Source organism: Protopterus annectens, chromosome 13.part0, assembly GCF_019279795.1.
Source record: "Protopterus annectens isolate FY-2018-M chromosome 13.part0, PAN1.0, whole genome shotgun sequence".
Classification (NCBI taxonomy): Eukaryota; Metazoa; Chordata; order Ceratodontiformes; family Protopteridae; genus Protopterus; species Protopterus annectens.
Window position 1 is genome coordinate 1177597000 of NC_056747.1, and position 21482 is coordinate 1177618481.

Sequence of the window (21482 nt, forward strand, 5' to 3'; positions counted from 1 at the left end):
TTGTCTGTTCATGTATATTACTAAATGCCCGTTTAAAACTGTTTATAATATGTCTGAGCTTTTCTTCCTGAGCTTCTGCTGAAAACAACTTTGACTAAACCCAGTTGGACATACCCAGTAAACAAACCAAAACGAGCAAATAAATAAATATAAAATATTGCTTAGATGAAAAAATATGAACTTTGTCTGATTTCAAGTCAGTTAACTAATTATGTTGGTATTGAAATCTTTAGTGAAACTGAGTATGAGCAGATATTTTGAAGGCTTAAGTGGAAAAAATAAATCACATCTGTATGTCTGTACCATTATTCCACTATAGACAGGAAAGATAAAGCATTTAAATATTTTTTTTACTTAATTCTGGTTTATTCATATTTTGAGGAACTCAGAATACATTTTAGATTTTTATCCACAATTTCCTTATATCACTTGCTATAATGTTTCAGTTGTAATGTAATTGTTATGTACTGTGGATCCCCAGCAGATATCACATAATTTCTGAAAGATTCTTCTGGGCATAAAATAAATTCAAAATATGAACGAATGAATGAATGAATCAGTCAACTGATAAATCCATGCCACCTCTGTAGTAGGAAAGAAACAATTAACATTCATCTATAGAATAAAATGCCAGTGTCTGCTTGGTATTTCTTTTACTGCTGTGAAACTAAGAAATGACATTCCAGCTGAAGGTGTTTATCCTTACAATAACGTCTTCAGAGAGAAGTGAAATGTTTACTATAGTCTTTCAGTATTTTCTTTAATACTTGTTTGTGTCTTACTTATTGTTAAAATGAGTTTGCCATTGGTTATGTATTCATGTGTTTTAAATGTAGTGCATTATAAAAGTTGTGACTGGATATGCATTTTGCATAAAATGTTCTTTTTTCAGAGTTAATATGTTCATACCTCTCAATCTCTTAGAGCAATCAATTTGGACAAAGCCATAAATAAAAGTGGGACAAAGGCCCAAAAATAAGGACACATTTTAAATACTGCTCTTATAAATTTAGAAAGTTGATAGAATAACAGGTTTTGCATTAGCATGGATTTCCTGAAGGGTATGAAGTCTGAAACTCAAAATGTCTGTCATTATTTTCTAACTTCAATCTTTAATGATTTGCCAATAATTTGTTAGAAAACTACAATTTTATGAAAAACAGATAAAAAATGTAAGACAAAAATCTGCACGGTTGAGAGGTATGTATCTTATTACCACCCAAAATCAAATACGTTATCTTTTTATCATTGTATTACATTAACAGATGCAGTTTACTGGCTATTAAAAACTCATAAATCTTTCATTCAGGCTCCTCAGAGCACTGGTATTAACCAAAGCAGTGAGTATCAGATATGCAGAACCGAAATCCATGACTTGTGGAAAATGTTATATCACATTGTTGGACATATTGCGACCTTATCATACCAATACAGTTTAAGTAGTATGGTCTGAGCTTTACTTTTTTATTTTTCCACACAGAAAACCCAGATTCCAGTATCAAGTCAGATGCAAATAGTAAAGCAAGGAAAGAGAGGACTGCATTCACAAAAGAGCAGCTACGAGAGTTAGAAGCAGAATTTGCTCACCACAATTATTTGACGAGGCTAAGGAGGTATGAGATTGCAGTGAACCTCGATCTCACAGAAAGACAGGTAATTTTTTTCCTGTTAATGAAAAAAACTGCAGAAATAACTGATTTTCCATGTAGAAGTTATGGATATTTTGCAAACAGAGTACATTTTGAAGTATGAAGTGTCCTGCACAGGAGGCACTTTTTTTTATTTAACATTTGTTTACCGGGAAAGTCCGACTTGGAACAAAGCCCATTTTCAGCAGAGGCCCGGGTAGAAATGTTCCAAATGTATGTCTTTGCAACATGGAAGGAAACCAAAGCACCTGGAGAAAAGACACAGGGAGAACATGCAGACTCCGCACAGAAGGCATCCCAGCCAAGAATCGAACCAGAGAACCTCTTGCTGTGAGGCGACAATGCAACAGCTGAACCACTGGGCTTTGCCCAAAAAGCCCTTTTTGTTTTGTAAATAGGAATAGTTTTCTTTGAATGATGTCAGGTAGAAAGAGACATCTAATGCTTAAGCCTGAGAAATGCAAATCCAAAACTGTGCCATTTTTCTCAGTCACTGCTACAGCACCTAGTTTCTTTTTTTATTATGTGCTGAAAATGTGAGACCAGACAACATGGCAAGAATTCAGGCAATTTTATAATTCTTGGCCATTCTCTTTGCTGACAGTGATAAAGAAAACAAAGCTGGTGCCAGTGATGAGGTGGAAAGTGTCTCCATCAAGATTTTGACTTTTGCTCCTAAAAGTAATCCACACACAAACATTCACATTTGCAACATGGCATCCAGTGGTTGTAAGCAGATGCATAAGCTACCTCATAAGTGTTATCGTGTGATATATACATGTAGAACAACCCCCCCCCAAAGCACAAGAAAGTAGCAACATCCAACTAATGAGTAGCACATATTAAATTTATCCACGTAATTTATTTTCAATGTATTTTATACAGTGTGCTGTGGATTTCTGCAGTTTAGATGGCCATGAGAAACTAAACATGGATACTGAGCCAGGGCACTATGATGAGTCACCTATAATTATGCATATTGTGTGCTGGTGTTCCGGCTAGAAGTTAATTGTATAGCAATATTTTTACTGGAGTTCATTTTCACTATTTTTCTACAGATTTGTGGATCTGGGGTCAGAAAACATTTTTTTAGGAATATGAAAGACAGCAGTTTCTTTGATTGCTTCATGGCGTGATTTTTTTTAACAAAAAAAAATCTTTATTAAATGATCATGTATGCCATAAACAATCTTACATTTGTATAAATTAAAAACAAACCACATTAATACAATTTTAGTTGCAAACATTATGCATCACAGACCCCATTGAGACAACTGTAGTAAAATACCTTATTCATCACTTATAATATATCCAGTCATTGCTAATTAAGTGTTACATAGGTCATTCAAACCCTGCCTTATTTTAAACCCTGTGCCTCATCTGCATATATTGTTCCCAAAATTCCCATTTTTTCTATGTAGTTTGCTCCTTCCATTTTCTAAAGATCCCAATTTCAGTTGCTTTATCTCTGTCACTATATTTACTACTTCTAGTAAAGTTGGATTAGACTTTGATTTCCATTTTCTAGTAATTGCTTTTTTGTCAGCATCATAGCTCAAAAAGATTGCTTCCTTAGTTACACCAGATTGTTCACCCATTATCTCTGACAAAGCAGTCTGCAGGGAATCTTTAAAGTCTGCCAACTCATTACATTCTCAGAAAATATGTTCCCAATTACCTCTTTCTTCTCCATCACACCTCCAACATTTACTGTCTACCTGAGGAAGCATTCTTTAGAATCTACTTGGAGTACAGCAATACCTTTGAAACACTTCCAAGCAAAGATCCAAAATCTTCTAGACTTTGTTGCATATTTAGGAGATATACATACATCCCCCATTGTCTCTTTGTGAATTGCTTATCCAGTCTATGTTCCCAACCCTTTCTAAGCTCATCTGATTGATTCTTATAGTTGTCATGCAGTCTTTTATATGCTCTACTAATTATTCCTTTTTTAACTGTAGCTTGTGTTCCAGATTCTATTAAAACTCTACCAGTACTGGTTATTCTCTTAGGACCCCCCCCCATTTCTATCTCTTTGCCTATACTCTAATATCAATCCTTGATATGGAAGGCAATCTCTAACCTGTAGTCCAAATAAATTATTGGCTTCTTCACATTCTTATACCTTTCCTCTTCTTGTTATTTGCTCTCAGTACCTCGGATCTTTTGCCAGTTTTCTCCAATAAATTCTGTCCCCCTCTTGCCTATTGTCTGTATCCCTAATTGCAGTCACCCCTATCAGCAGAATCTCTTTTCTTCATTTCCATGCTGGCTTAGTTCTTAAAATACTTTTCGTTACATTATGAATATAATATTCTGTATGATTATTGTCATTCTCCTTAACGGTCTACATCCAAAGTCCCAATCTCTCCTTGTTTCTTGAACTTCCCTCCTGTATCATCATCATCCCTTTCCTCTTTGAGTTATAGTTTTCTGCTTGTGCTGTATATAAGAGCCTTAAATGTGTTCCTCTAAAATACCCTTTCAAATTGAGTACTCCTAGTCCATCTTGTTCTATTGGAAGAATCAGCTTATCCCGCTTGACTCTTGCTGTCTTCCCCTCCCAGATAAAATTCTTCAGCTCTTTTTTAATTGCTATCCACATCTTCTCCTCTGGTTGATAAAAATATTTTTGACCTGTGTATAAAACTAAAGGGACTAAAAACATTTTAACTGCTTGTATCTTACTATCGATATCCATCTAACAAAACTTCCAGTTTCTCAGTTTTTGTATTATCTTCTCTTTAGTCTCTTCTCACATATTCTTAGCTGCCACAACAGTGTCATGTTTAATCCATATTCCTAAATACTTCATTTTATCATGTCCCCTTAAATATGGATATTGCTGGACCAATTCATGTGTGGGCACATTTAGCTCTATTGTCTTTGTTTTACGGTCATTCATTTTGTATCCTGAGAAGATTTGAAACTGTCTTAAAATGTTCCACAACACTGTAATGTCCATTTCTGGTTTTGTCAGGTATAAAATAATATCTTCTGCAAACAGAGCCAGCTCTTCTCGACTACCGCACCAATCATGTCCTTGCATTTCTGAGCCCCTTATTTCCTTTGTCAGTGATTCTAAATACAGTGCAAACAACAAAGGGGAAAGAGGACACTCCTGACTGGTTCCTCTACTCCAGCAGAAATTATCAGAGAAGACCCCACCCACTTTAATTTTTACCTCCAATCCCATATATGTGTGTGTGTATATATATATATATATATATATATATATATATATATGGATCACCTTCATTTCATTGACAGTTCATTTCACTGACACTCAACTCAGCAGGCCCAATTCACTGAAACCTCATTTCCCTGACATTTCATTTCACCGACACTCATTTCGTCAAAAATTATATATGGCCTATTCCCCACTGTAGAGCGACCCTGGAGTTAGAATATACTGGGATTCTATAAGGATTTGTTGGTAATAGTTATTCATTACACTTGTAAGAATGCATCTGTATACTGTAAAACATTTATGATATGTGGGGGGCTTCGCCCCCAACATCCCCCATTGTGGGGGGCTGTGCCCCCCCACACCCCGCCTTACTATATATTCTAACTCATAATCGGCTTTATAATTTTATCAAGGAAAGCAACTCCTTCCATTGCCCTGCTCATGAAGTCCCAGCTTACTCTGTCAAACGCTTTCACTGCATCAAGACCCACCAACAATAGTGGTATTCTAATTTCCTCTGGATCATCAATGTTCTGTTAATGTTATCAAATGTTTGCCTCCACTCCACAAAACCACATTGGTATGTCCCTCCTAGCTTTCAGACTTCTACAGGAACACAGTCTTTTCCTGGGAACTTTCCTGTAGATTGGTTCTACATCACCATTTTTATCTCATCAGTTGATGGCATGATTTTGGTCTAGACAGTGGATATGAAGAGCATTTTATTGTTGCTCTGTAATGGCTAAGAGATCAATAGATACAGGAAGGTCAGTTTATTTGTTTGATATTTATTTTTGCTAGGTCAGGTTTCAGTTGCAGGAGATAGCCAGTGGGACCTGTGTGCACAGGGAGCACTGCATTATACAGCAGGACATGTGCAGCAGTGGTCACTGTTTCAGCCACCTGGCATCATGACAGTAATCATCAATCAGTTTATGTAGTACCAGAGTTGTGGGCTTTGCCTTTACTGTTATTCATTGCAAAGCCTCTTTCTGAATAAAGCTGTAATTGGATTTCACACAGGTTTTTGTATGCTAGCTATAGCTGCTGATTGGATCTTCAGACAGGATGTTGTGTGCTGACTGTAGCTGTGATTGCATCTTCACACGGGATGTTGTGTGCTGACTGTAATTGTGATTGGATCTTTACACAGGATGTTGTGTGCCGACTATAGCTGCTGATTGGATCTTCACATGGGTTGTTGCGTGCTGACTATAGTTTTGATTGGATCTTCCCAAAGGATGTTGTATGCTTGCTATATTTGTGATTGGCTCTTATGTGTGCTGACTATAGCTGCGATTGGATCTTCACACAGGATGGTGTGTGCTAACTATAGCTGTGATTGGATTTTCACACAGGATGTTATAGTGCTGATTAGAGCTGTGATTGGATCTTCACGCATGATGTTGTGCTGACTATAGCTGTGATTAGATCTTTGTGCAGGATGATGTGTGCTGACTATAGTCATGATTGGATCTTCACACAGGATGTATGCTGACTAGTTGTGATTAGATCTTCGCACAGGATGTTGTTGTGCTGGCTGTAGCTGTGATTAGATCTTCAGACAGGATATTGTGGACTGATTATAGGTGTGATTGGATCGTCACACAGGATGTTGTGGTGCAGGGTGTGTGCTGAAAAATAGCTGCTGACTGGATCTTCATGGAGTCTCTCGTAAGACAGAATAAATATTGAAGATACCTGCATGGATCTTTCCAGAAGATGCTGTGGGGTAAGGTATGTGTTGAAGATGGCTACAACTAGGTAAGAGTATTGCTGGGTAACTGGTATCTTCATTACTTAGACTAGTCTTATTTTTAGAGGTCTGTTGATAGAGTGCCTATGAAATATTTCAGTTCATATATTTTGTCTTTGGTATTTTTTTTTTTTTTTGGATTAAAGTTTTTTTAGGTACAGAGTTACTGATCCTGATTCATTTTATGGAAACAGAAAGGGTAGTTTTTTTTCTTGCTCTATGGGTTTGCTGTACTGAGCATATGGGTGGGTCAGTTTATTTTTATGTAAGGTATTAATTTCAGGATGTTGCAGTTAATTAGCATGTTGTGCTTTCCTGATCACCTACATAAATAACTTCTTTCCATGCTAATTTTGTCAGCTGCCATTTGTATAAATTGGCACAATGCCATCATTATTTTCTTCTTAAGGCGAATACAGTTACATCCTTTTTATTTACATTTTAGTGTGCATTACTAGTGCGTGACATTTTATTTTTGATGTGCATTTATATAGGGACTTGACATTTGCTTCCAGTTGTGTTTAATTGGGCATGTCTTTGTAGAGTGGCCATGGTTTCTTTATATATTATCAATGTTTTATTGTTTTTCAGAGGTTGTTTATAATATAATTTAAATTGTCTGGTGCGCAGTTTGGTTGTATTTCTTTGGAATAGCTTTAGTGATTTGAGTATGCTTGGTGTGGCAGTGAATTAATTTAATTGCTGACAGTGTACACGTTGAGATTACATTTCTGATGGTTCCACCAGGTTACAAATAATTTGGTGGTGATACAGACAATGTAAGAATAATATATGGATATCAGTCATATGCTGCATTTAAAAATTATGTGCATTTGCATGTGTGTACTCATGCACATATGTATGCGAGTGTGCATGTGTGTTGTTTTTTACTTTCATCATCCCTTCTACTTTACTTTTAGTTGAAGCTGCCTTTTTTCAATATGTCAAACAGATTATTTAGTGACATCATTAGAATGTAGGCATACTTCCTATGTATTGGATTATTCAGTGACATCATAAGAATGTATTCAGTGACATCATAACAATGTAGGCATACTTCCTATGTATTGGATTATTCAGTGACATCATAAGAACGTGAGCATACTTTCTATGTATTGTTCATTGCATATCTCCCCTCCCACTTTGTTACTGATTCAGTCACCCTCTGCCTGTATTGGACTCCACTTTTAATAGCTGTAGCAGTATTAGCTTTTCTTTCAATGGGCAAGACACACCAATATGCTGCTTAACTGTATTTTCCTCAGTTAACCTTCTAAAAAACTAAGCCACTCCTGATCTTGTTGAAAATGGAAATTTAACTGCTACAGCAACAGACCAGCCCCTTCTTCCACTTTTCCATGTCAAAGTTGGCATGTTGCCAGTTGTACCTGAATGTTTATCAAGTAACCAGCATAATAAAGTTACTGTTCAGTGATCATCTGAAATGCAGATGTGTGTGTGTGTGTGTGTGTGTGTGTGTGTGTGTGTGTGTGTGTGTGTGTATATGTGTAAAACTGTGTGTGCATGGTGTATGTGTGTCTGTGTATCTGTGTGTCTTCTCTCATGTTGGCATATGACTCATCAGTTCTCCTGCCTGCCCAACCCCCCTTTCATCTCATCTGCTAATTGCTGAAGCCAGACCACACATGACTCATTCTTATCTGTAATCATCTAGTAGAAGGGATTTCCCTAATGATGTGCTTGGAGTTACCACAGTGGCTAAGTGTGATGGAGACAGATGGGAAGGCCTTCTGCTCATCACACACTGAGTCTCAGCTTGTCTTGCTTCCTTTGGTTCCTGTAGCTGCAAATTCCAGCACCAGACGCACAGGAAGGCAGATGCACCTTCCCTACCCCACTTCCTTTCAGGCATCTGTCTGCCCATTTGCTAAAGTTTGCAGCTGCCTAGTGATTGTATCAGCCCACACTTCAGGATTTTTAATATGTACTTTTCCCTTACAATCAGACAGCTACCCATTGACTGCATGATGTGATCTCCCCATTTGGCAGCTGAACTTCAGTTATGTTGGGATGCATGCTGTGTTTGGTTGGTTCAGTAAGACTGATCCTATAAATTGATACTATTGCAGTAATAGCTAGACAGTGCAAAGGATCACTAGAGAAGATCCCGTGGAACACCAGATAAGATTGGTGGATCACCAGATATGATCTGTGTATCATTGTTTCATGGCCTTAAGTTCTACTGTAATCTCTGATTACTCACCATGTGGAATTGATCTGTTGTTCACTGAGTTTGTGCAACATTTCTATAGGAACTCTACTTTCTTATAGTGAATATACTGTTGGGAAAATGCAAAAAAAAAATGAAAACAAAAGAAAATAAAAGAAATAGGAAATGAATATTAAAATTGCTTTCAGATGTTAACTAAACATCAATATTTTTCACAGACAACACACACACACAAACACATACACTCACATACAATTATCACACAATGGCAAATTAATCCCAGCAAAACAGATGTTTTTATTGTGTGGCCTGAATCAACAACTGAGGCATGCTCTATAGTATGTTTTTCTCAGCTTTTCCAGATTCAGAGTATGCCACTATATGCATTGTGGGAATGTTTCTTACCATGTGAAGCTTACTGTTAATTATTTATCTTGCACCCCAATTTTCAGCATGGAGTATGTAGTGACCATACATCATGAATTGTGGCAGAGGCATTTCTTTTTAAATTTTCCAAAAGCTTAATATTGCATAAAGTATACAAAATCACTTTCTTCATAGTATTTGAAGTTTGTAGCTATTTTAGTTGAAGATGAATGGTGATGTGAGAGGCAGAATGTAATCTAGCCCCCACAATTCTGAGGACCATCAAAAGTATTGTCCTTCACAGCACCTGGTAGATGTAGTGTCATAACTGTGTCCATTTTCAGACATCTGACCTCAGATTTACAAATCCAGGTTTTTCATTATGCAACCTAATAAAGTTGTTGCTATATATAAAAAAAAAGAAAACGTATTCATCATAAAATTCATAAAGAATCCTAAATCACAGTTTATGGCTCAGTGGCACAAATCCACAAAGGACTGTACAACGTAATGCTGTGTAAAGAAATGAGTCATTGCGGTACTGAATGTAATTTCCAAACACTCAATACAAACTAGCATAATTGCCTTAAGAATGCTTTGGTCTTCTTAACAGAAATAACTAAATCGTGTAAGAAGATATGCCAATATTAGTTTCAATATGTTTTGTCAATTCTATTATGAGTACATACTTTATATTTAATACTACTTCTGTCAAATTCATAAATCCAGCTGTGTGGTGGGTGTTTCCAGCAATTCAAAATGAAAGTAAGAAAGTTGCCAGTAATGAGCTATTACTTGTTGATTGGCCTATACATAAAGGTGGGTTATTAGTAAGTATGTCTAAATGGCAAAATACATATCTTTATCAGGAAAGCAAGCTCTAAGGGCCAATTTTGCATTGTTTAACTTTGATAATTGTCCTGTTGTGCATCATTGTTTATCACTAACTCCCCATGTCTGTGCAACATTAAGGCATTGCCTTATCATGTCACTTTTGTTTCCCTTCTGATAGCTGTGCTTCCGCAACTGTCATTTCCTGACCACACTCTTGACTTAAGCCATCTGTGAGTATTGGAACTGATAAATCATTTTTGCAAAGGTAAATAACAATATAGGAGGTAATATTTAATGAGAAACACTCTACATTATTATTTTTTTACAATTGCCGAGATATGAAATTCAGGTCATCTAGATATGAAATTCAGGTCATCTAGATTATAAGTACTTCATTCAAGTAATTCTTTTTAGAAAAAAAATCTAAGCTTCATAGTGAATCAATGCATTCCAAAATTGTACATCTGCATCAAATTCAACAAGAATTTAAAGCATGAGTTATTCTATAATTATTGCAATAATTTAGAAAAAATTAAAAAGCTAAAAAATTGTCACCATAGTAATCTAACCTTGGTCATAACATTTTGCAGAGCATTAAGTGACATTGGCTTATCTTCTCAGCTATCTCAAAGATCTGAGAAAAAGTCAATAGACTGTTGGATCCAGAGGACACAAGAAATGCCACTACTTCTTGTACTTATCTTTTGGGCAATTCCTAATTCATTTGTTTTAATATTTTCAAACCACTGTTTAATGTCATGCAGGTCACATAAGCCCCTTACCTAGATTGAACCAGTCAAGTTATTCTGTAGAAAGTTCAAGTGGACAAATTCTAATTCCATGACAAGCTGGATGGTCTGGGATGTAGTCTTCATTTATACTACTGACGCCCTATAGTAGAAATGTCTATTTATATGCGCACCCTGAACAGACACCAACCTGGCTAACAACAGGAAAAACAATGTTAATACTTAAGAGTGAACCTGCAAGCTACCCTAAAAACTATAGACCAATAACTAGCCTTCTTACGATGTATAAACTATACACTGGAACTGATGCTGACAGAGTTTATAGTCATTTAGAAGAAAACTCAATTATGACAATAAAAGAAAGTCATATGGAACAAAGGATCATTTGTTGTTAAATAAAGTCATAGTGAAGAACTGTAAAAAGGGGAAGAATCTAACTATGGCATGGATTAACTATAAAAATCATTTGATAGTATCCCACATTCATGGATTAAAGAGCGTTTAAAAATGCATAAGCTACACCCTACACTTATGGACTACATTACAGTGACCATGAAACAGTGGTACACCACTTTGCAATTAAGCCATGATAAAGGACAAATTATCATTTCAGAGATAAAAATTCAAAGGGGGTATTCCAGGATGACTCTCTGTCACTGCTGTTATTCTGTCTTGCCCTTAACCCATTAAGCTGTCTACTTAACAGCTTAGGCCATGGCTATAATTTGACACATAGAAAACAAAGTGTAAAGACTTCTCATCTTCTCTTTGTCAATGATTTAAAACTGCAAAGCTCATCAGATGAGGAACTGAAAGCACATCTGCAAGTTGTCAAAAAATTTTCAGATGATAAAAGAATGTCATTTGGTCTTGATAAATGTGTAAAAGCAACCTTTAAAGCAGGAAAACTGCAGCACCAAGAAAACATCAATTTGGGACAAGAATGTGATAGAACTTGAGCAAAATGAAGTGTATAAATATTTGGGAATTGATGAAGGATCAACAATAAAACATGAACAAATGTGAATAAAACTTGGTAAGGAATACTTTAGAAGACTTAAATTAATCCTGAAAACAGCATTTACTTCTAGGAATAAAATCCAAGCTATAAATCGATTTGCTCTTCCTGTCCTAACTTACAGTTTTGGAGTGATTGTCTGGCCCCCAAATGTATTGGATAGATTAGATAGGAAACCAAGAAGGATGCTTCATGCTCACCTAATGATTTATAAAAATCAGTCCATACCAAGATTATATATTCCCTGTTCTGAAGGAGGGATGGGTCTCCTTGAAATTGATTACATGTATAGATCTGCAGTCGTGGGACTCCACACATATCTACTTACCTCACAAGACCCAGACATAGTGAAAGTTTTGAAACATGAAGAGAATAAATCTAAGATGATTTCTTTACTTAATCTAGCAGAAGCATATCAGCATCAAGCAGGAATGGAAATCAAACCAGACGTAGATAATAATCAGGCTGCAACTGAATGTGCCAAAAAACAAACGAAAGAATATAAGGTGAAGGACCAGATGAGAAGGGAAGAAATGTGGAAAATGCATTCTGGAAGAACCTCATGTTGATCAGGAATAAACGCAGGAATGGTTAAGCAGTGGCAAATTCAAACCAAGAGATGAAAGGTTAATACTGGTGGCCCAAGATAGTGGGCTGCATACTCATTGGTTTACAAAGTCCATTGAACATGTGGGAGAAACAGACAAATGTAGGTTTTGTAAAACCAAATCTAAACAGTCGCACACCTTGTTGCTGGTTGTGACATACTAATGGCAGAAGGACTGTATACTGACAGGCATAATAATGTGGCAAGATTGGCTGAAAAACACTGGAAACATGAGCCACAGAGTATCATAGAAAATGATGAAGTTTACATCACATGGGATCATCCATTACCAACAGTTCAAAAGATAGATGCTAGAAAACTGGATGTAGTGGTCCATGAAAAGAAGACAAAAGTAACATCGATCATTGAAGTCACCACACCCAGTGACTAGTGTCCTGCGCACAGACACAAAGTCATAAAATAAAATCAGGATTTGCAGGCAGAAACAAGAGCAATGTGGAAGAAAGATACCCAGGCAGTTGCAATAGTAGTGGGAGCAACGGGTCTTATAAAAAAGAATTTACAGTCATATTTAGATATGCTAGCAATACATGTAACCAAGTACGAATTGCAGAAGGAGTCATTACTAGGCACTTTGCGGGTGATGCAAAGAGCACTCTTGGCTGACATCAGAGATTGAAACAATATTCATTTCATAAACTTTAATCTAACTTTGACTTAGGAATGGGGTCCATTCCTGTCATGGTATTAGAAACTGCTTGTTAGTAGTCTGATTAAATTGCAACTGTTATAACTGTTAAGCCTTTGGTTTAAGCACTTGGGCTTCAGACCAGTTGTTTTACATTAAGAAGGTTTGTAGTCTGCACTGTTGTGACAGGACAGGTAGCTTACATCCTTCTAAGTTGGGAGTTGCTGATTGAAGGCTTACTGTCTGTTATTCTAAAATTGTATTAGTTCTGGTTTAAGCACTTGGGCTTTGGGCCAGTCAATTTACATTAAGAAGGTGTGGTCTGCACTCTTGTGGGAGGAGAGGGTAGATTCTGCCCTTCTCAGCTGGGAGTTACTGGTTAAAGGCTTATTGTGCCTGCTTATTTGAACTGTTTCTTTCTGAAACTGGTACTCCTTGTTTGCTGTAGCACAGATTAGACTCAGACCTGCTGAATCTAGCTTTGTTTGTATAACTTGAGCACTAATCCAGGCCATCTTTTTTGGAGAAGGTTCCGCTGCACCCTAGTGGCAGGAGTGTGCAGTTAGAATGTGTCTGATCGAAGACTGCTGGAATGGGGATCAGTTTTTAGCTTTTTATTGTTTAATTGGTTAATTTGTTTAAATCAGTTTGCTCATTTGCTACTGTTATATTAAAAAAAAATACACTTTATGCATCACCGCTTAGCTAGGGTTAAACTATTTCCGGCACCATAAAGTCTGCTCTTCAAATTTTCCCTTACAACTAGCCAGTTTTTTTAGTTTTAGCACTCAAATCTGTTTCTTTGAGCTCAGCACTTGTTCAGAACTTACTGTAAGCACTAAATAAGCTACAAATTACTGCAGCACTCCACTTTCCTCACTTGTCTAGAGGAAAACAGTTTTTAGTACTTAATAAATGAGCACCTATCCAGGCATGTCTAAGGGTCAGCTCCCGGTGTTTTCTCCTGTCTACCTAATTAATCTGGGCATCTTGGGGCAATGCAGCAGTTGCCTCGTGTACACAGACAACCCTCTCCTCCTACCACCCAAAACTACAACCTGTGAGTGATGCACTTATATAGCCAAACTGGAAGCAAAGCTCTGTTCACCCAAGACTGGACTAGACAGTCAAGAAGAGAAGGTAAACACTTGCACTACACAACACTCATCACACAGTCCCTTAAAACCTACACCAGCAAAGCACATGCATAGAAACACAAAACACACACCTACATTCACAGAGGCTCTCAATAAAAATCTGCTTAAGCAACAGAGACCTCCAAAGCAGATATGCAAGCAACCTCCACCCCCCAACACAACCCAAATGACACAAAGCCCACAAACTCAGTGTGCCACTCAACCACAGCTCATAAGGCATAACAACGTACCCAACACTCTAGTCATAGGTGACTCTATAGTCAGGCACACTGATGTTCCACTCATCAGGCTAAACAGGGAGAAAGTTACTGTCAGCTGCCAGGATCCGCCACATAATGCATGCACTCAGTTCACTCCGCAACAAGTACAAATATGAATCTATCATTGTCCATGTTGGTGTGAATGACCTGAGACATACCTCCCTGGACTACATGAAAAGAGACATGGAAGAGCTCTCCCATCTTGTAGCCCAGGCAGGTATGACCCTAGCCCTGAGTAGCATCCTGCCATCACCCAGAATGATACCACAGTACAAGGACAAAATGATTGACTTCAATTGGCCAAGCTTCTGGCGTCATTATAAGGGAATCCAGTATCTGTCTGCCTGGGATGACATGATCGACAGACCATGATGCTTTGCCAGAGATGGCCTGCACCTGTTGCTCTTGGGATTCCAGATACTGGCTAAGGCTCTTGCCACCCCTATAGTGACTTTTTTAGGCAAGGTTCAAATGACAAATTCACCACTATAACAGGTATAAGCAAGCAAAATCTGACGGTAATGCTACTCAATGCTGGAAGTCTAAACCTCAAAATACACTCACTCGAGGCACTCCTTAAAATGGAGAACATCGACATCTGTGCTGTGACAGAGACCTGGTTCAAGGCTCCAGAGAGCACCCCTACATTACCAGACTATAATTCATACCACACCTTTCGGCCACCTAACCTGGACCGAAACACTAAAGGCGGAGGCATGTCCATATTCATTAAGGATATCCACACCTCCAGGCTAGTTGCTCAGCATAGTGCATCTGAGATTATCCAAGTGCAACTAACTCTGGGCAAGACTGCAATCCAAATTGTAGCTTGCTACAGATCCCCCACCATGCCCCAGGATTCCCACTCCTCATTTCTTGATACACTGGAAAATATTAGGGTACAACCCAACAGCCTAATAATGGGTGATTTCAACTACTCCACCATTAACTGGGAAAACTACATATGTACCAACTCTTTTGCTCAACGTTTTCTGGAATTCATAAATTCCAGTGCCTCTGATCCACTTATCCAAACCCCCACCAGGGGCAGCAATATCTTAAACCTGGTCATTACCAACATGGACAACTGGTGTTCCACACCAGAGGTCAAGTCCTTGTTCGTCTGATCCAACCACAAGCTAATCACCCTAGACATCCACAACCTCCCCACCCCCCCATTAGGGAAACCACCATAAAAGATTTCTCCAAAGCCAACTTCACGCTTCTCAGGACAGAAGTGGCAAACTTCATGACATCCATGCAGACGGACAATAGAGGTACAACTGTTGAATCTTACACAAATGCACTTTATAAGCACTTACACGAGTGCATGGATCATGCTATCCCTAACAGAACCAAGATGCTATCCTCCAAAAAAAGGAAACCAATCTGGTGGTTCCCTGCCATAAACAAACTTTACAACAGGAGAAAGAAATTGTTGCAAAAAAGAGTAAAATCCCATTATTGGAGGAACTCCCTGGTCAGCCTCAGTAAGAAGATGAGATCCCTCATAAAATCCACCAAAGCTAATTACGAAAACAAAATCGCCACTGATTCTAAATGCAACCACAAAGCATTCTAAAGCTATGTCAAGAATCTCAAAGGCAACACTCAGATCTGCTCTGAGTTACAGCACAATGGCACTGAATATACAGAACCAACTGATATTGCCAACATCCTGGCAGATAGGTTCAAGTGCTAACTTTACCCCCCTCTCACCCCCTAAAGGGCCCATCTCTGTACCGGAAGAATACAAAGTTCCTGTAATCATGGCTGCACAGGTTAAAACTACACTCTCCAAAGCCAAGAACACAGCATCCATGGGACCTGACAACATCCCAGGCTGTGTTCTACATGAACTACAGAATGAACTGGCACCCCACCTAAGTACCATGTTCAACATAGCCTCACCTCAGGCTTTGTGCCCACTGAATGGTGCATAGTGATGGTTATCCCACTCCACAAAGAGGGAGCCACCACGGACCCCAGGAACTACCACCCCATTAGCCTGATAAGCCTGGTCTGCAAGGCCATGGAACGTATCATCATGGAACTTATAAACAAAGACATTGGTAATCTCCAAACTCTGGACCCCACCCAGTTCGGGTTTGTAGATCTCACCAAGGCTTTAGACACCATCCACCACTCTGGAATTATAGATAAACTCACTAAACTAGGTATAAATCCCAATGTCACAAGATGGGTTGCCAACTGGCTAACTGACAGAACCCACACTGTGAAAGTAGCAGATTCCAAATCCGACTTCAGACCAGTGACAAGTGGAGTACCACAGGGTTCAGTCCTGGGTCCTCTCCTGATTGGTATCTACTTCTCTGAAGTACAGGCTAACACAGAAGGCCTTTGGCTAATGAAGTTTGCAGATGACTGCAAATTAGGAGCCATAATTGAAACTCCTAATGATGTGGACATCCTACAAAAACGCCTCGCTGAGGCAGATGCCTGGTGTCAAAGCCATGGCCTCAAGCTCAATGCCAAAAAACGCATTGTCATCCTCTTTGGTAAAAACTCTGTACCGATGAACTACCACATAGGTGGTAGTCTACTTAACACTGAAAGTATGATAAGAGACCTTGGGAAACAGGTGGACAGTAGCCTCTCCTTTGATAATCATATTGCCACAGTAGTCAGGAAATCCTTCTACGTGGCACACCTCATCACAAAAGGTTTCTCATCCAGGAAAAAAAAAACATTATTGAGTACAACGCCCCTTTTGGTATGTACCTCACAAGACATCTACAACAACTGGAAAGGCCACAGAAATACCTCACAAAGAGGATTACCGGCCTCAAACAGATGCCCTACGCAGACCATTCAAAAAAACTCCAGCTTTACTCCATTGCATATTGCCTACTCAGAGGCGATCTCTGCCTAACATACAAAGCTGTCAAACCCAGAGCTGTTGGACATGCTCCACTTAAAGAAATCCCAATCCCTACGAGCTACATGCTCTAGGGACCTAAACCTTATCACCACAATAAACAGAACATGCTGGAGGGATTGATTCTTGTCCCTGAGCATTCCCATACTCTGGAACAAACTACCTGTCTATATCAAACAAAGCTCCTCATTAGCACTCTTCAAGAAAAATCTTGATGATTGGATGGGAAATAGGAAAGTCACCCCAGGGATCACTTCTGTGGCTCTACTCTACAGGGGCACAGGAAAATAATTTTCTTGGGTGGTGAAAGCCAGGGTACCTTTTTGACTAGGCTTATATAGGCCCTAGGGCCAATAGCCTTACCTACCTATGAACCTATGAAACCCAAAAGACTTGGAGAAATCAAAAAAAAGGTAGAAGTGTCCTAGTGATATAAGCTAGGAAGACCTGGGCCTTTTCTAAACTGGAGAAATATTATTTTGTTTCTACTAATTTCAGGGTTTTGATGCATTTTAAAGAAATTATGATAAATAGATTTGTATGATCTTCAGTTATTTTTTTACATATTAAATGTGTTTTCTAAATATCAATAAAATTTTAGGAAGTACAAACTTGTTGATAACCTGGAGCTCGCTTAGAAATGGAAGAAACTTCCAAACCCTGAACTCAGTTTTCAAACTCTTGTGTCAGCAAGACAGCATTAACATTCATTATTATGTGAGAGCTGAAAGGGGTCTTTATTCCCAAATTGGTATATTTAGTATTTGTTTGTAATGCACTATTCATTATTATAAGTAGTTTCCATACAGCTCTTAAAAAAACAGATTGTAGCTTTATATATAAAGCAGATAAAGGGGGGACTAGTTTATAGCAGAGAGTATGGAGTGAATGTGTTTTAGGGTGTTATACCCAGATTATACAGCAGTCTGTTAACCAAGAAGACAATGATAGCTTTTCTGGTAGAACCATAATTTCAGTATGGATTAAATTTGGTCTTATAGACATGATTACGTTACAAATAGAAATGGTAAAAGACAACATACTGGATGAAAATCTCTAGTGATGTGGATTTTAGGTAAGAGAATATTGTTTGTTACTACTGTAGCTAGGAGAAAAAAAACACAATAGTTAAAGTTCTTTAATACTTTTTTGGGGAAAAAGCGAATGTTCCAGAAATTGCCATAAATTATTCAGGCAACCATAACAAATGTATTTCTGAATCAAGGACTATGTTGTTCAAGGGTATGCGGTTTATCTCTGCCAATCAGTGAATATTTAATCAGAAGTTAATGAAGTCTGATCTTCCAAAGCACCCATTAATTATGCCCTGTTTTGTGGATGAGGCAGGGTATGGAACGATATTATTCAGTCAATGTATAAGAAATTTTGCAAAAAATGTTAATTGCAGAGAAAGAAAGAAATTAAGTGGGCCTATAGTTGTTCATATTTCCCAAATTTAGGAGCTATTACTACATTCTCCATTAAAGAAGATTCAGGGAAATATCTCTTAAGTAAGGTTTTGTTATATGGTTGTAACAATGATGGGGCTTGTTCCTTCTTAAAGTATTTATAGAAGTCTAGTGTTAGCTTATCTGTTACTGGCACTTTCTGCACCCACAAGGCAGTCTTTAGAACCAGTTACTTTTCACAGAGGAATCTGATTGCTTCAACTGCCTTGAACAAATCTAGATATTAGAAAAATATTTTGCTGCCAACAACGTTCAAAGTTGATTTGGAGATAAAGGTGTTTTTCTGTTCCTTGGATAGTATAAACTGAGATCTCTTGGGTTTCTGATAATGTTATTTTTATTTTCTTTAATAGTCTTGGTACTCAGTAATCTATTTCTTTTTGGTATCCTTAGAAATTTGGAGATGTAGATCCTTTCACCCAGAGAAAAAGTGCTATTCTTTCCCATCTTTCTTTGTTATGGACAAGCTGAATATATTTCGCATTTTTTTCTTGGATTCCAACATTTGTACTCTATGTAATCTGTATTTGCATTTCTTTCATTTATACTCAAGTCCCAGCATCTGAATATGAAGATCTAATTCTTGTAATAAATTCTTCTGGCCTTGTTTCTCCCTTCCTTTATTGCCTGTACTAACTGTTTATTTTGTATCATTCATTCTCTGCATGGCAAGAGCCAATCACAGATGCAATTTATTTTATTTTATTTTTTTATTCATATTTGGTAACTGTGTAAGGTGGTTTATTTTATACCTCTCCTCTGTCCAGAATTTAACAGAATGCTCAGATTTTTGCTTCATATTTTTGTCTGCTCCTCAGGAAGATTGTGGTTTTCTATCAAATCATTAAAAACAGCGCTCACTAAATCATGACAGACATTTGAATTTCAGACTTCATATCCTTCAGAAAATGCATGCATACAGTGTTGTATAATTCATTTGGACAACAAGAAATATGGTGCTTTTCTGTATGATTTATATTATATACAAGTTAGAGGTTCTTTATATTATGTTTAACTTGTTTTTCCATTCTCTCTTCTTTCTAGGTCAAAGTGTGGTTTCAGAACAGAAGAATGAAATGGAAACGTGTTAAAGGGGGTCAGTCAGTCTCACCCCATGAGGAAGAGGCTGATGAGGGTGATTCTGCTGCTTCACCAGGATCTGAGTGAACAAAAATAATGTTAACAAGGACTCTGAGATATGGAGAAACTTATAAGATGTGAAGCCACAGAAGGCCCTACTGTCCACAACATTCCTGCCCATCTGAACAAGAGTCAGAAAATGGTGGACAGAACCTTTTTCCTATATCACCCAGACTTGATGTTTGTGGTTTTGGTTCTGAAGGTTGTGATCTTGTATAGCTTGTGATTTGAGACAATTTACTCATACCATGATGGTTCACATGGGTCATGAGACTGATCAAATGACTCACTGCAGATATGAATCCTAAATTAATTTCAGAACTGCTGATACCTTTATGATTTTGCACCAAGATTCTGAAAACATGAACACCTGCTTCATCAGTACTTTGAAGGAGTCCTTCATTTCCAAGTATTTAAATTGCACATGTTATATATAATGGAAACAAGTTGTGGATCTTATGACTTTAATGAAATCAAAATGAAATATATGCATTTTATTTTTTATTCTTGGGGTTTATTCATTCGCATCTAAAATTATTTCTTTAAAATGAAACATGTAAAATGCATAATGGTTATACTTTCCATAACTTCCTCACTGTTCTAACTTACTGGTATGCCAGTCAGACTGTGAAATTTCTAATATTGTTCAAGGCATCTGATTGAACTTGTGTAAGTTGAACCTTAAAAAATTCCCTGCAACAATTATATGAAGATTATGCAGGGTACCTTTACTGGAAAATAAATAAGCAATTACTTGGGCAGTTGAAATATACATACACGTATACACACACACACACACACACACACACACACACACACACACACACACATATATATATATATATATATATATATATATATATATATATATATATATTTTTTTTTTATTAATGACTGTCCTTTCTTAACAACTGGATGCTAATTTTTCCCAATAGCATTCTCCTTTACAAACAGTACATACCTAGATTGCATGGATAGGCAGACCTTTATCATTTCTCTGTACTAATACAATGTATTAGATTGTAAAATCATTCATCCATCTGATTTGGTATAGAGATCTAAGAATATTAGTGTGTACAGACTTATATTTTAGTGTTCATACCCAAAACATTTATAGGTAAGCTGCTGGTTTGTTAAGGTTAATCATACATTTTTTTTTCTACACAAAATGCTTCCATCAAATGCTGCTCTAAATGTATCCATTTATTGAATGTGGTGTCATATTATGTATGTACTCAGAACAGGATAGTAAAAAATTTAAAATTATTTAGTGTACCTTTACGAAGTTTAAATATTTCAGCATTAGAGTGAGGCTGAAGACCTCATAAGAGGTCATCGGTAGTCCTAGTCCCCAAATTCAGTGTACAGTAAACCTTATCTTCAAACCACAAATCTACATTAATTTTAAAACTGTTCAAGGAATCAGACTGTCTGATGGAAGCTTATTCTGACGTTTCCCAATTTTGTGAAAGAAGTTCCTTTCTAACAAGCCTGCCCTTCTGTCTGTACTCATTAATGAGTTGTTGTTGTTTCAAATTATTGAAG

The 21482-nt window shown here is 37.4% G+C and overlaps 1 protein-coding gene across 1 annotated transcript in view; it reads left to right on the forward strand.

Moving 5' to 3' along the window:
- MEOX1 (mesenchyme homeobox 1) overlaps positions 1-20738 on the forward strand; it is an 88580-nt gene extending 67842 nt beyond the window's left edge. Inside the window, exons 2-3 of the mRNA XM_044055483.1 lie at positions 1481-1653; positions 19842-20738. Coding sequence (XP_043911418.1) covers positions 1481-1653; positions 19842-19964 — 296 coding nt within the window. The 3' untranslated portion in view covers positions 19965-20738. The remainder of the gene's footprint in view (positions 1-1480; positions 1654-19841) is intronic.
- Positions 20739-21482: the final 744 nt, after the last annotated feature.